Consider the following 12,817-nt stretch of genomic DNA (forward strand, 5'->3'; position numbering starts at 1 on the left):
CACCTTCAGCAGGCCTCAAGTCAAATCTGAGTCAAGATTATTTGCTGTTTATCATAACTTCCAACCAAAAGGAGTTTGTGGGCTCAGGGGCCACCCCACATGTCTGTGTTCAAGAGAGCGGAGTCTACAGCCAGGGCACACACTGAGTAGTCAAGAAAGTCCAGTGTAGACTTGTTTGTTGAGACACTGAAGAAAATGTGGATATAAGGTGTCATATGCAGAATGTAAAGGGCCTTAGAATCCTGTGGGCAGGATCAGGGCCTGCCAGTTAGGAGTGTCCCAATAATTCAGGTAGCATGCAATGACTGCTTGACCAGGACAGCGGCAGTGGATAAGAAGACTAAAATGGAGAGCCATGTTTGAGAAAGGCTCAAGGGTAGGGGGTGACTGATTCATTGCGAGTAGTAAGGGAAAGAAGCAGCCTGTGGAGTATTGTGGGAAGTGGAAGAAGTTTCTACACTCAGCATGGTATTAAGAGTCTGAGGTAAATCCCTTCCTTTGGGCCTCAGTTTCCCTGAGAAATGGGGGTGGAAATTTTAGTTAAAAGATTGGCTCTCTGGATGCTTCCCTCATTCAGAGTTCATGTGGGAAGCTTGCCACTGAGGAGAGAAAGCAGTGGGAAGAAATGCTAATTTGAGGAGAGTAGTGGGTCATCACAGCTGGAATTGGAGACTGGAATGTGAGTGGTAGTTCGGTGAGATCATTGAGGAAAAAGGTATGGAGGAAAATGCCAGAGGATAAGGACTAAGTATTCAGTGGGAGGTCCCCAGAGCCATGAAAGTTGAGGTCCATCTTCCCTAGGGTGAGGGTCACACTGTCCTATATCAGACAGAGTCCCCTGAAATCTGGATCCCCATTTCAGATTCCTGCTCTATTTCCCAAGAGAGAAGTTCTGCCTTAGGCAAAGGCATAATAGATGCTGTGTTAATGTGAGAGCAGGAGGGCAGAAAGAACACTATAGTCTGGTTGTTACTGGGGATTTGAACCTAGGGCCTCGTGAATACTGAGTGCTCTAGAACTGGGTCACATTCCCAGCCGTAATAACACTAGTCTGGATATTGAACCCCTGGTTCTCATTTAGTCCCTTATCATCTGTCAATCAGTCTCCTCTCCTGTAGAAGAGAATAACATAGGAATCCTTGCCCTGTTATGAGGATCAAGTGGGCTAAAATGTACTCTATCATCTAATGATGTTCTGTACTTCTGTGAAGGCCAAAGACACAAGCATTTGGCTGTGACCCTGGGAAACAAGTGGTGTGCTATAGATGAAGTTATTTGTGGAGCATTTAAAACCCAGTTACTCCCACTCAGAAAGCCAAACTTTGTTCACACTCTGCACCCTTCTGAACACCCCCAGACTGAGCTCCTCCAGGACAGCCATTCTATTCTGTCTGACTCACCTCTGGGCCCCCAGGGCTCACTGCAGTCAAGCACAGGAGGCCCTTTGAAAGAGGTCCAGTGACTTGCCTACGGTCAAGTAAACCAAAGTAAATCTGTCTGGGTCCAAATCCTGAGTTGTGTTCTCTCCCCCATACCTGTCTCCCTACATACTCAGGCTGGTGATCCACATTGTGACCTTGAGAAAACATCCTTCCTCCCCTCTTGCTCCACATTCCTAACCTCCCTAATTCCAAGAGCAGTTTTTTCCCAAATTGTTCTAAATGATTTCTGACCCATTCCAAAAAATTATCCTCAAAGAAGCAAGATTTTATCTCCTAACCACAGATATGTCCTCAAAGCATGATACATAAAACCCAAATTGTCATACCTTCTGACACCCTCAGTCTCACAGGCATCACATACACATACTCCCTCATTCACAGTTCTTTAGGGTACTTATGATAGGTCGTGATTAAGACATTTAGGCCAGGTGTGGTGCCACATACCGGTAATCCCAGTGACTCAGAGGCTGAGGCAGGAGGACAGCAAGTTCAATGCCAGCCTCAGCAACTTAGAGAGGCCCTAAGCAATTTAGTGAGACCCTGTCTCAAAATAAAAAGGGCTGGGAATATAGCTCAGTGGCTAAGTGCCTGCGGGTTCAATCCCCAGTACCCAATTAAAAAAAAAAGCCCTGTAGTAGGCCTAAATGACCAAATAATTCCACTCAAAACCTGTTGGCTTAGGTTGTATATAGTCTATCACTTCTGATTTCTGGATGATCTTGGGAACTAGGAATATTTTAATAGATTTAAAGACTGCTACTCCTCACTGTCTTGAAAGGTCTTCCCCTCACTAAGAATTTACTTTATCCCTGTGTCTAAATCAGGAAAATAAATATAATAATATTATGTTCCCCAAGTTATCAGGCTTTATGTTTTCAAACCAGTTGTTTAATGGTATACCTACCAGTTGTTGCTTTTGGTATAAAGATTTTTTTATTTGTTTTTTTGGTACCAGAGTCACTTAACCACTGAGCCACATTCCCAGCCCTTTTTTATTTTTTTATTTTATGACAGGGTCTCACAAAGTTACTGAGGCTGGCTTTGAATTTGTGATCCTCCTGCCTCAGCCTCCTGAGCTGCTGGGATTACAGGAGTGTGCCACTGTGCCCAGCTTGTGACTCTTTTTGTAAGGCTGCAGGTTCTTTGTTCAAACAAAATCTTATTCAGGAAATAAAAGTAGACCTTATTTTACCGAGGTGAGGGGGCTGCATTAGCACTGAGGTTTCGGTTCCTTCACCTCAAATTCATGCCTCCCTGACATCCGTGCCAAGTAAAGACCTCTAGTGAATTCACATTTCTGAATACTGGTCATCCTAGTCACTTCCTACCTCTCAGCAGCTTATGATAATGCAGCCGAACCTTGTCCTCAGTTACTTCTGCCTGTTAGTGTCCTTCAGGGACTTTTCTTCCTTCACCTGGAATTCCCTAAATATTGGTGGCCCCCAAAGGTCTATCCTTCTTACCTGCCTAATCCTTCACTGACCTCACCTATTCCCAAGGTTCACCAATCTAACAAAACAAAGTCCTGCTGGGCACAGTGGGGTACTCCTGTAATCCCAGTGATGCTGGAGGCTGGGACAGGAGGATTGCAAAATCCAGGCCAGTCTTGGCCACATCATGAAACCCTTAGCAACCTAGTAAGAACTTGTTTCAAAAATAAAAAAGACTGGGATGTAGCTCAGAGACAAACACCTCTGGGTTCAATCCCGTTACCAAAAATTAAAAATAAAACTAAGTCCCAATTTGATATCTCTATCCAGGTATGTGCCCCAATATCAGACTCTACACTTTCACTGGCTGTGGGCCACAAAAATGGTGTGTAGTCTTTACTTTTTAAAATTTGGGTATAGGGGATTGAACCCAGGGGCACTGAGTTACATCCCTGGTTTTTTTTTTTTTTTTTTTTTTTTTTTTTTTTTGAGATAGGCTCTAAATTACTGAGGCTGGCCTTGAACTTGTGATCCTCCTGACTAAGCCTCTCAACTCACTGGGATTATAGGTGTATGCCACCACACCTAGCTGTAAAGGTGTTAAGTCAAGGAAGGTTAGGCATGGTGGTGCATGCCTGTAATCCCAGTGATGCCAAAGGCTGAAGCAGGAGGATCATAAATTCAGATCACAAATTCAAAGTCAACCTCTGCAATTTAGCAATACCCTGTCTCAAAATAAAAAGAGCACAGGGGTAAAGCACCCCTGGGTTCAATCCCCAGTACCAGGAAGAAACAAAATTTAAAAATCAAGGAAGAAAGCCAAGCACGGTTGGTATATATACATAGTCCCACTCCTCCAAAGCCTGAGGCAGGAGGATCTCGAGTCCAGAAATTGGATACATGACATTTGCATTTGGTAAAACTCAGAGTTGTAAACAAAAACATCAGAGTGATGCAAGATATTACTTAGACAGGCAACTGGTTATAGGGAGTGAGTACATGGGAACCCTGTTATTTTCTGTTCATTTTTTGTAAACCTAACCTAAAATTGCTCTAATAATTTATTAAAAATAATAAATAAAATTATAGACACATTGAGTGTATATCTCCATTTATACTGGTTGTTTTGTTTTGTACCAGGGATTGAACCCAGGGGTGCTTAACCATTGAGTCACATCCCCAGCCCTTTTTATTTTGTTTTGTTTTGCTCTTAAAATTGTTTTAAGCCTGGGCAATATAGTGAGATTCCCATCTCAAAAAAAAAAAAAAAAAAAAAAAAAAGGAAGTAAAACAAAGATCCCACAAGATGACTCAACCTTGGTTCTGCTGTGCATCTGGCCAGTGTTGAGTTTTCTTAGAAGTTGCTGGATTCTAATGTCGGGGAGCAATAGAGGAAAGTGAGCTGCAGTAAGGGAGGGTTGCTAGACCTATGGTGACTGCCTTCTCTCTACATCTCCCTGTCTTGCTTTCCTAGTTTAATTATCATAGTTCTAACAACTAGGAGGAACATTACACAAAATGGTGAAAAAGCACCATGGCTTCCAGCCCTTATGCAAGTTAGGATTCTAATGTACTTAGCTATAGCCCCTATGACCTTTGCCTGAAAAATGTGGGGTTTTCACACTGCAGCACACCAGATTTAGCTGAAACAGAAGGAAGAATATTTATGACAGCTATATAAAAGAATGGTGGAGAGTAAACAGGTTTGAGTGCTAGATTTCTATTCATGCAGAAGACCTGTCTTCTCTGTAGTCAGTTAAGAGCAGTACAGTCCCAAATACTTGATATTCACAAGTATTGTATGACTGTTAACTATGGGGCAGATACCACCAGGGTTGGTGGGAGCATCCATTCCTGCCCTTAGTAAGCTAACTACTATTAGCTTACACTGCTAGCCTTAAAAAGTGGCTTTGGTCAAGCCTGAGACAAATAAAAGACCTAGGTAAGGCGCTCTGGGACCCCTTGATCAGTTCATTCCTTGGCTCTCAGATACCCTGTCTGCCCCATGAGAAACAACAGGAAAACCGTAAAGGCTTATGCGCTAGTCTTAGAGAGTACAGGGGAGAACTGGCCTATTCTCCATTTAAGTTGGGGGCAAAGGGGAAGAGAACTGAGGGAATATAAAGAAGTGACAACAGCTTCAAAATAAATTTGGAAAACAAACTAAAATAGGAGAGTCAAGTGGGAGATGATTTATCCAAAGGGAAGGCCTGATACTTCTAAGGGTACTTGTGCAGTCTCACAAAGAACTAGTTTCATAATAGGATCATCCGGTGCAGCCCCCTTCTTTTACAGAGAGCAGCTAGGATGCTAGGACTTGGCTGGGTTGAGGGGTTAAGATTCAATGCCACCAAAGTTGTCACTCTAGAAAAGCTTTCCTCCCTAGCCAGTGTCTTAGTTCGTCTCTTTTCAAGTCTCCAACTTGTAAGGGTTTCTCTCTCCATGTGTCTGATTGCCCCTAAAGATGGGAAGCATCTTTTGAGGGCAGAAACCATATGTGCCTAAGACCATAATGCTAAATAAAATAGTCCAGTCCCCCGAGAGAAAGTCCTATTCATGTCATTTGCTTGCATATTGTCATAAAGACTGACAATAGTGATCCTCCTAGGCTGAAGATGCTGGGATATCTTTCACTTTAGGAGAGTTCCATCCTTGTTGAGAGGGAAGGGCAGGATCAAGACAGCAATATAGAGAGAGGGTAGGGGCTGGGTTGTGGCAGAGTGCTTGCCTAGTATGTGTGAGGCACTGGGTTTGATTCTCAGGACTGCATATAAATAAATAAAGATCCATTGACAACTAAAAAAATATAAAAAAATAAGAGAGGAGAGTGGAAATATTTATGCTTGAAGAATTAAAAACCATGAGAATGTTAGAGTAAGTCAGGAAAAAAGAAATAAAAACAGCAATCAAATCAGAAGCAGAAGTCTACTTGTCTCCTCTGAACATTTTTCTCATGTTTTGTTCACTAAGTCTCCTGTGTGAGAACCTTGACTTCCTGAACAGATTCTAGGGTTCCTATGCCTTCCCCTTCTGTTACCTTTTTTTAGTACGTCCTAGCACAGATTCAAGCTGGCAAACACTACAGCCAGGGTTTGCCAGCTTGAATATCTGGGCAACATAGCAAGCCACTGACTTTAAAAGGGAAAAAAAAAAAAAAAAAGCAATTGAATACAATGGTGCATATCAGCAATACCTACTACTCAAGAAGCTGAGGCGGGAAGAAGTGAAGTTAGAGACCAGCCTGGGCAACTCAAGGACACCCTTTGTCAAAATAAAATTTTAAAAGGGGGTGGTAATGGTGGCTCTGTGGTAGGGCACTTGCCTAGCATGGGTAAGTACCAGGGATCAATCCCCAGAATCATAAACAGAACAAAACAAAACAAAACAAACAAAAACCTCACAACAAACGAATAATAGGAATGGCCAGGACACTTCTGAACTCTTTCTTTTCTCTCAGGGTATAAGATTCAGTAGACATCAACTGGCTAGTTCTCCAGAGCCAGGGATGTGGACTAAGTCAGCTGTTCCCAAACCTGGATCATTCTGTCACTCACCATCTACTGGGTAAGCCCGGGAATCTGCAATGAGGAACTCGTACATAATTTTAAATTTACAGAGCAGCTGGATTATAGCCTTTTCAAACAAATGACAGTTTGAGATTACCCCCTCAACCTTTTATCATTAATCCTGTTTCCTTCATATTCCACCAATTCTATGTATTCCCGTTTTCTTTTTTTTCCCCCTGACCTTTCTAACAGATTTCAAAGAACCTATGTTCAATTCTTGCACTAGCTTACCCCCAAAAGAATGGAGGCTCATCAATTAAAAAAAAAGTATATATGTTTAAAAAAAGAAAAAGGTGGCTCATCCAGGGCATGAGGGCATCATCTGCTCTATATTTTAACTTGATTAAAGTAAGAAAATCAAGAAAAATTTGTTGGCAGATCATGAGAAGGATCCTTTGAGAGCACCTAGTGGAGTGGGTATTTTGGAGGGCAGGTTCTTTTTTTTTTTTTTGGGGGGTGGGTGGGGGGGCTAGAGATCAAACCCAGGACCTTGTGCTTACAAGGGAAGCACTCTACCGACTGAGCTATCTCCCTAGCCCCCGGAGGGCAGGTTCTTAACTGTAACCAATTAATTTTCCTGTTTCAATTTTTTCTTTTGACAATACACACTTCAAATGGTTGTTTGAGGGAGATAACTAGAAAGTACTCTGAACAGTACCTGGAATGGAGTAAGCAACTAGTAAATGTTAGCGGTTATTACCATTATTTGCAACACTCCAATATTTCCACTCTCTAGGCCTGAACTGCCCCAACTTCTTGTGTTGTCACTGGCCAACAGGAAGTAGCTACAAGGTATGGAAGTGTTCCTGCAGGGACAAAACTTCTGATTCCATTCTGTGAGATGCAAATGACTCCAGATCTTCCCACAAAGACCAGTTTCCCTGGGAGATAACCCTTTCAGTATTCTGCAAACTAAAGTACAATGTGCCAGGACAATGTGTCTGGGAGAATTAAGTCACCAACCCTGTCACCCTTCTAATCCACTTTAAGGAGGATGGGTTCAAGATCATCTACCTAGATTTTAAGAACTGCTTATACTCTGAAAGGAGAACTTAAAACCAACCAATCAACCTAAAATTCTAGTCTCCAGAGATAAATACTATACCATCTCTGACACAGTGGAGAGACCAAAGGCTTTGTAAAGCAGACCAATGTGAGCTCCAGTTCTAGAACAAATCACTATAAATCACTGTTTCCCTCTGGACCACACCTTCTTCTTTTATACAGACATGAGACGGGGTGGACAGAAGGAAGGGAGGATAATATCTCACTGGAGTGCTCTAAGGTTTCAGTGAGGTCATGGGGGACAAAGCATTTAACACTGAGCTTAGCACACAGCAAGCACTCAATTGGTGCTGGTCCCTTTGTCTAAAGCTAAAGCAATGGTCTACAGACAAGGTGGGTGGTTCTCAGAATTGAGTCTCAGATACTGAAGCCTTGGGTATCTCTCTACCTCCCCATCCATCCCAGACCACTTCCTGGATTCCCTCCTCATCTTCCCAGCCCACTAAATTCATGAAGCTAAAAGGGTTTGATCATGTTGGTATATTTATATGTAAATACAAAACTGTATCACTGTAAGATATTGAATATGAACATTACAATTATTTTCTGAATCTGACTCAGTCCATTGATGTTAAATACAAAATGAAATGATTGTAAAAAATAAGAATATACACATTCAAAGAGCTTATAACAATATAAAATTATTGAGGTTTGATCAGCTGCCAACCTCATCTTCTATAATGGGGGACGAAGGTTTGGAGGTTCCAGGGTTTTTCTTGGGGAATGTTGAGTGTTGGGGGCTCTTGATTCCATCCCTGGCACATCAGGCTGTGTGGGCTAGGAGCAGGTTGGGCAGGAAGGGTTTGACAAACAGTGATTGCAGGGAACCATCTCACCGAGCCAGGGGGTTAAGCTTTTTATTGGCACAGAACCCACCCAGTTTGAACTCTAGGGTCTGGCAAACTAGCAGGCATGGAGAGATGAGCATCTCAGTAGACAGGGCCAAGTTGTATAAGGAAAGGAACCTTCCAACAAAAGAAAAAGGGACTCAAACTTGTTCTCCCAAGAAGGAATTCTCATAGATTCCTTTCTCACACACCTGGACTCCCTTTTTTATCTCTTAGGTTTCGTACCGATTGCTTTTGGCTCTGAATGCTAAGTGAATTCGTCTCTACCTCAGTCCTCCACTTGGGGTAGTGAGAAAAAAGATAGGGTCTAGAATCACAGTGGAGGTCTATTCCCAAAATCAGCAAAGTAAACAGAGAAAAACCGTTAGATAAGGACAATCCATGCTGAATTAAATCATTGTCACCATAAACCAGTATTCATAGCTCCAACAGGCAGAATCCAAAAGGAAAGAAGTCATTAATTAAGGATTAGGGCCTGTGGCAGGAGCATGGAGGAGATGCATGTGTGTCCTCTTCCATCACTCTGCTGTCTGACACCAGGAGCCGTGATCCCCAACCCCAGATAGTCCAGGATAAACAGCAAGGTCTAAGAATCGAGGAGTCCTGAACAGTAACACAGAGCCCCAGAAATGTCTACAAAGATTATCTGTGTGCATATGTATTTATAGGATATGACCATATTATCACATACAATATATATTATATACACACGTACATATGGACCCATACACATAAGTGCACATATGCACACGCACACACACAGAATGACAGAAAGGACTGGAATACACGCCCTATGTATAAACGTGCTTGGCACTCAAGACAATCTCTAGATTATGTAACTTGGTCAAGCTCTCTGGGCACAAACCTCCCTATCAAATCCTAGCAAAGGGAAGGTGTGGAAGAGAGGAGACCTTCAGAAAAAGAATGGCATTGGGAAAGGGGGAGGGAGTTTCCTTCCCCACTTACCTCAGGGCCCCTGGCAAAAATCAATAGCCACAATTTGGTTTTAATAAGGCACAGTTCGATAGCAGGTGCTAGGAATTAAGAACACATTGTTGTTGGCCCTTTCTAGTGGCAATTTCACCACATCTATCTAGCCAAAGGGAAAGGCTGCCTTGCGTGCAACACGTGCGCCAGGAAACACAAGAAAGAGGTTGATCCATGGCTTCAGCATAACTGATGGCAACCTATAGGCTCAGCGGTGTCCAGGGTAGATTAAGGAAGGCTGGCCAGCAGGTAGGAGACTTGTAGGACAGTTACTGGTCCTCCATGGCCAGCAGACTCTGACCAGAGGGCACCATGCCTTCTTTCTCTGCAAACTCCAGGATGGCTTTGTAGCAAAAATAGTACTGCTCAGGGGTCTGGATGCTGAAGGCCCTCTGGGTCCTCATGCGTGACACTGTCTGGAATACATTAAGGGTGCCAAGTTCCTCCAGCTGTGCCAGGCAGATGTCCAGTGAGCAGAAGGTACCTGAAGAAAGAAGGAAAAGGTCACATCTGCTTTACCTCTCTTACCTCCCTCGCTCTACCAAATAACCCAGGCAAGATTGGATGAGTGAAATCAAAAGCAAGATGCCTCATGGCAGGAAGCCAGATGTCCTCAGGCCTGAGGACTTAAGAAGGAGGTCACAGTGTTGAAGCCCAGAGAAAAGCAAAGGCCTCGTGTCTCTCAGGACACACATGGGGTCAACCAGATAATTAAGGGAGGTGACAAAGAGGAATGTCTGCTTCAATCTAGGACAGAATGACAGTCCTCCCAGGCCAATTTCCATAGACTCTGTATCTTCTCCACAGAGGCCTAACACAAATCTACCCTTCCTAACTTTCTCCCAAAGGGACCTGTGAACTAGAAAGGCCAGGAGTTCTTGCAATATACATTCCCTTAAGGCAAAAGCTGCTACCTAACTTACACAATGGAGAATCCAGCACAGGGTGGGAACCCAGCTGGAAGAGGTGAATGAGAAGGAAGCAGCAACTCAGTTAAGCTCTCTGGGACACCCAGAGTAATGGTTAAGACAAGGTGTCCAGGTCAGAAGATAACCATGGCAATGGGGAGTAAAAAGTATCAGTCCCCAGTGGGCTTGGTGTGTGAAATGTATATTCTGGCCCGCAACTAGCACTAGGCATAACTAAAAGAGCAATTTTCATAACAGTTTACCACCAAGGGATCAAATGAGTTCTTTTCACAATCACAAATGTGGATGAACAGCTTTGTTCTTCCTCCCAACTCCTAACACCTCAGGATACAACAAGAGCTGCATCAAGTACAGTACCTGTCCTGCCAATGCCTGCGCTGCAATGTACCACAATGGGTGGCTCAGGGCACTGTCCTTTGGAGCGTGCTCCCATGCTACTGACGGCAAGGCTCTGCTGGTTTCTGACCACTCTCAAAAAGTCAATGAGGGAAGCTGCCGAAGAAGGGACACCATAATCTGGCCAGCTCAGGAACTGGAAGTGGGTCACCTGGCGTTTCTGCCGCTCCTTAGATGAAAAAATGACGCAAAAGTTAAGGAGGTAATTTCTGTCTGCCTCTGTGTACCTCGGGTTTTGTCAGTTTCTCAACACCCTACCAAGGGCCCTATCTATCACAATTGCTTCTCTACTGCAAACCTAAAGGAAGGATTAAACGTTTGGAAAGGGCAGAATTCCTGTACTGTAGGATCCACACTTCCTATGCTGAAAGTTTTACTCCTCTGTAACACCAATGTTGTGATGAGATAATATTACTATATTGGCTCCGAGTTGAATATTCTCATCTTATTCCCAGAAAAACAGCAGCATATAACCTCCCTGGAACCTTATCTATTACCCCTAGAAATTTTCTTTACAGAAAGAGTTCTACCCCAACTTCAAAGGAATAAAGAGAAACTTGGATTTACCTCTGTGTTGTGAATTTCTAGTGTTGTTTTCTTATAATGGTTCATGTTCTCCACGCCTAGATTGGTCACCGTGAGGAAGCCAAATCGAATCCGAGAGTCTTTTTCTAAAGGCCAGTACTGGCCACACTTTCTCCTGCCGCCTTCCTCAAAGCTGAACACACACAGAGCAAGGTAAACCTCCATCCCTCCTTTCCACAGCAGTAAGTCCACTCCCCCAATGACCTACTGTACCCATAAACATCAATATCATGTCCTGCTTTGCTTCTAACTTACACAATTGATTCTTGGCAGAAAATAAAGAAAACCTCTTCATTCTAAACAGATGTAAAAGCACTTCAAGTTTCTACATGTGCTCAATTAGCAGACACTTATTGTGCACTTAATATCAATTGGTGTCTTTTTTAATACTTTATGGTACTTCTTACATATCTGGGATAAACTAGTAGACAAAGAGACAGCAGAGAAAATATGGTGGGTCAGACAGAACTCTCTGGCCTATACCTCAGCCACTGTTTATTCTCTTCTCCATTAAGGCCCTTGGTTAACAAAGGAGTGGAAAAGACAGCTCGGGATGCCAGAGGTAGGTTTGTGAAAAGGCATTAAGTCTACATTATCACTATTCAGTGGTCTTAAATTACTCCAAGGTGATACTTCCCCCACTGTCACCTCTCCAAACAGAAGAGGTTTAATAGTGTCTTCAGGAAGGAATCTAAGCAAACATTTCCTTCCTCCTCATCTGAAACAGGTTATAATTATCATAATGGCAATGATAATATTAACAAAATAAGTTAATTCTTTAAATTTGGCAGAGTTGCATACCAAAATTTCAAAAACCTTCCTTTATTTGGAGCTTCCTGCTAGACTCATTATTTTATCCCTTTTTTTCTCTTCCCCCATAGGTGGAAATATGGATGAGCAGACAAATGGTTAAAAGTAGTTGGAGTACACACACCAGTAACTCCAGTGATTCAAGAGGCTGAAAGGCAGGAGGACTGCAAATTTGAGGCCAGCCTCAGCAACTTAGCAACACCCTGTCTCAAAGTTTAAAAAAAAAAAAAAAAAAAAAAAAAAAAAAAGAGCTGGAGACATAGCTCAGTGGTAAAGCACTGCTGCATTCAATCCCTGTGTGTGTGTGTGTGTGTGTGTGTGTGTGTCTGTCTGTCTGTCTGTCTGTCTGTCTCTCTCTCTCTCTCTCACACACACACAATGGAAAACAAAAGGGAACTAATTCAGTAGCCAGTAAGACAGAGCCCATCTGGAAAACTGGTCCGATTAAATATGAATTGCCCCATGTTTCTTAGTATTTCCTTTAGCAGACAAGGCCAGGACCTCAGAGGCTGTTAACAGGCCCAGGGTCACCAGAGTCATGTATTATAAGCATTAAAAAGTAAGATCTAGATGGGTGTGGTGGCGCATGCCTGTAATCCCAGGGGCTCAGGAGGCTGAGGCAGGAGGATCAAGAGTTCAAAGTCAGCCTCAGCAAAGGCAAGGCACTGAGCAACTCAGTGAGACCCTGACTCTAAATAAAATATGAAATAGGGCTGGGGATGTGGATCAGTGGCCGAGTGCCCCTGAGTTCAATCCCCG

General features: G+C 43.1%; 2 protein-coding genes across 3 annotated transcripts in view; one reads left to right on the forward strand and one right to left on the reverse strand.

Annotated features, from left to right (window-relative positions):
• Positions 1-12,817, forward strand: part of LOC306654886 (uncharacterized protein C15orf39) — a 381,506-nt gene that overhangs the window by 175,892 nt on the left and 192,797 nt on the right. The window lies entirely within an intron of this gene.
• The window catches only part of PTPN9 (protein tyrosine phosphatase non-receptor type 9), a 97,944-nt gene continuing 94,120 nt past the window's right edge, over positions 8,994-12,817 (reverse strand). For both annotated transcript variants that reach the window (XM_079128877.1, XM_079128878.1), the window contains exons 11-13: positions 11,231-11,381; positions 10,625-10,832; positions 8,994-9,822 (exon numbers count right to left, since the gene is read on the reverse strand). In XM_079128877.1, the coding sequence (XP_078985003.1) occupies positions 9,608-9,822; positions 10,625-10,832; positions 11,231-11,381 (574 nt within the window). In that variant the 3' untranslated portion in view covers positions 8,994-9,607. The remainder of the gene's footprint in view (positions 9,823-10,624; positions 10,833-11,230; positions 11,382-12,817) is intronic.

Source organism: Sciurus vulgaris, assembly GCF_902686455.1.
Source record: "Sciurus vulgaris genome assembly, chromosome: 2".
NCBI lineage: Eukaryota > Metazoa > Chordata > Mammalia > Rodentia > Sciuridae > Sciurus > Sciurus vulgaris.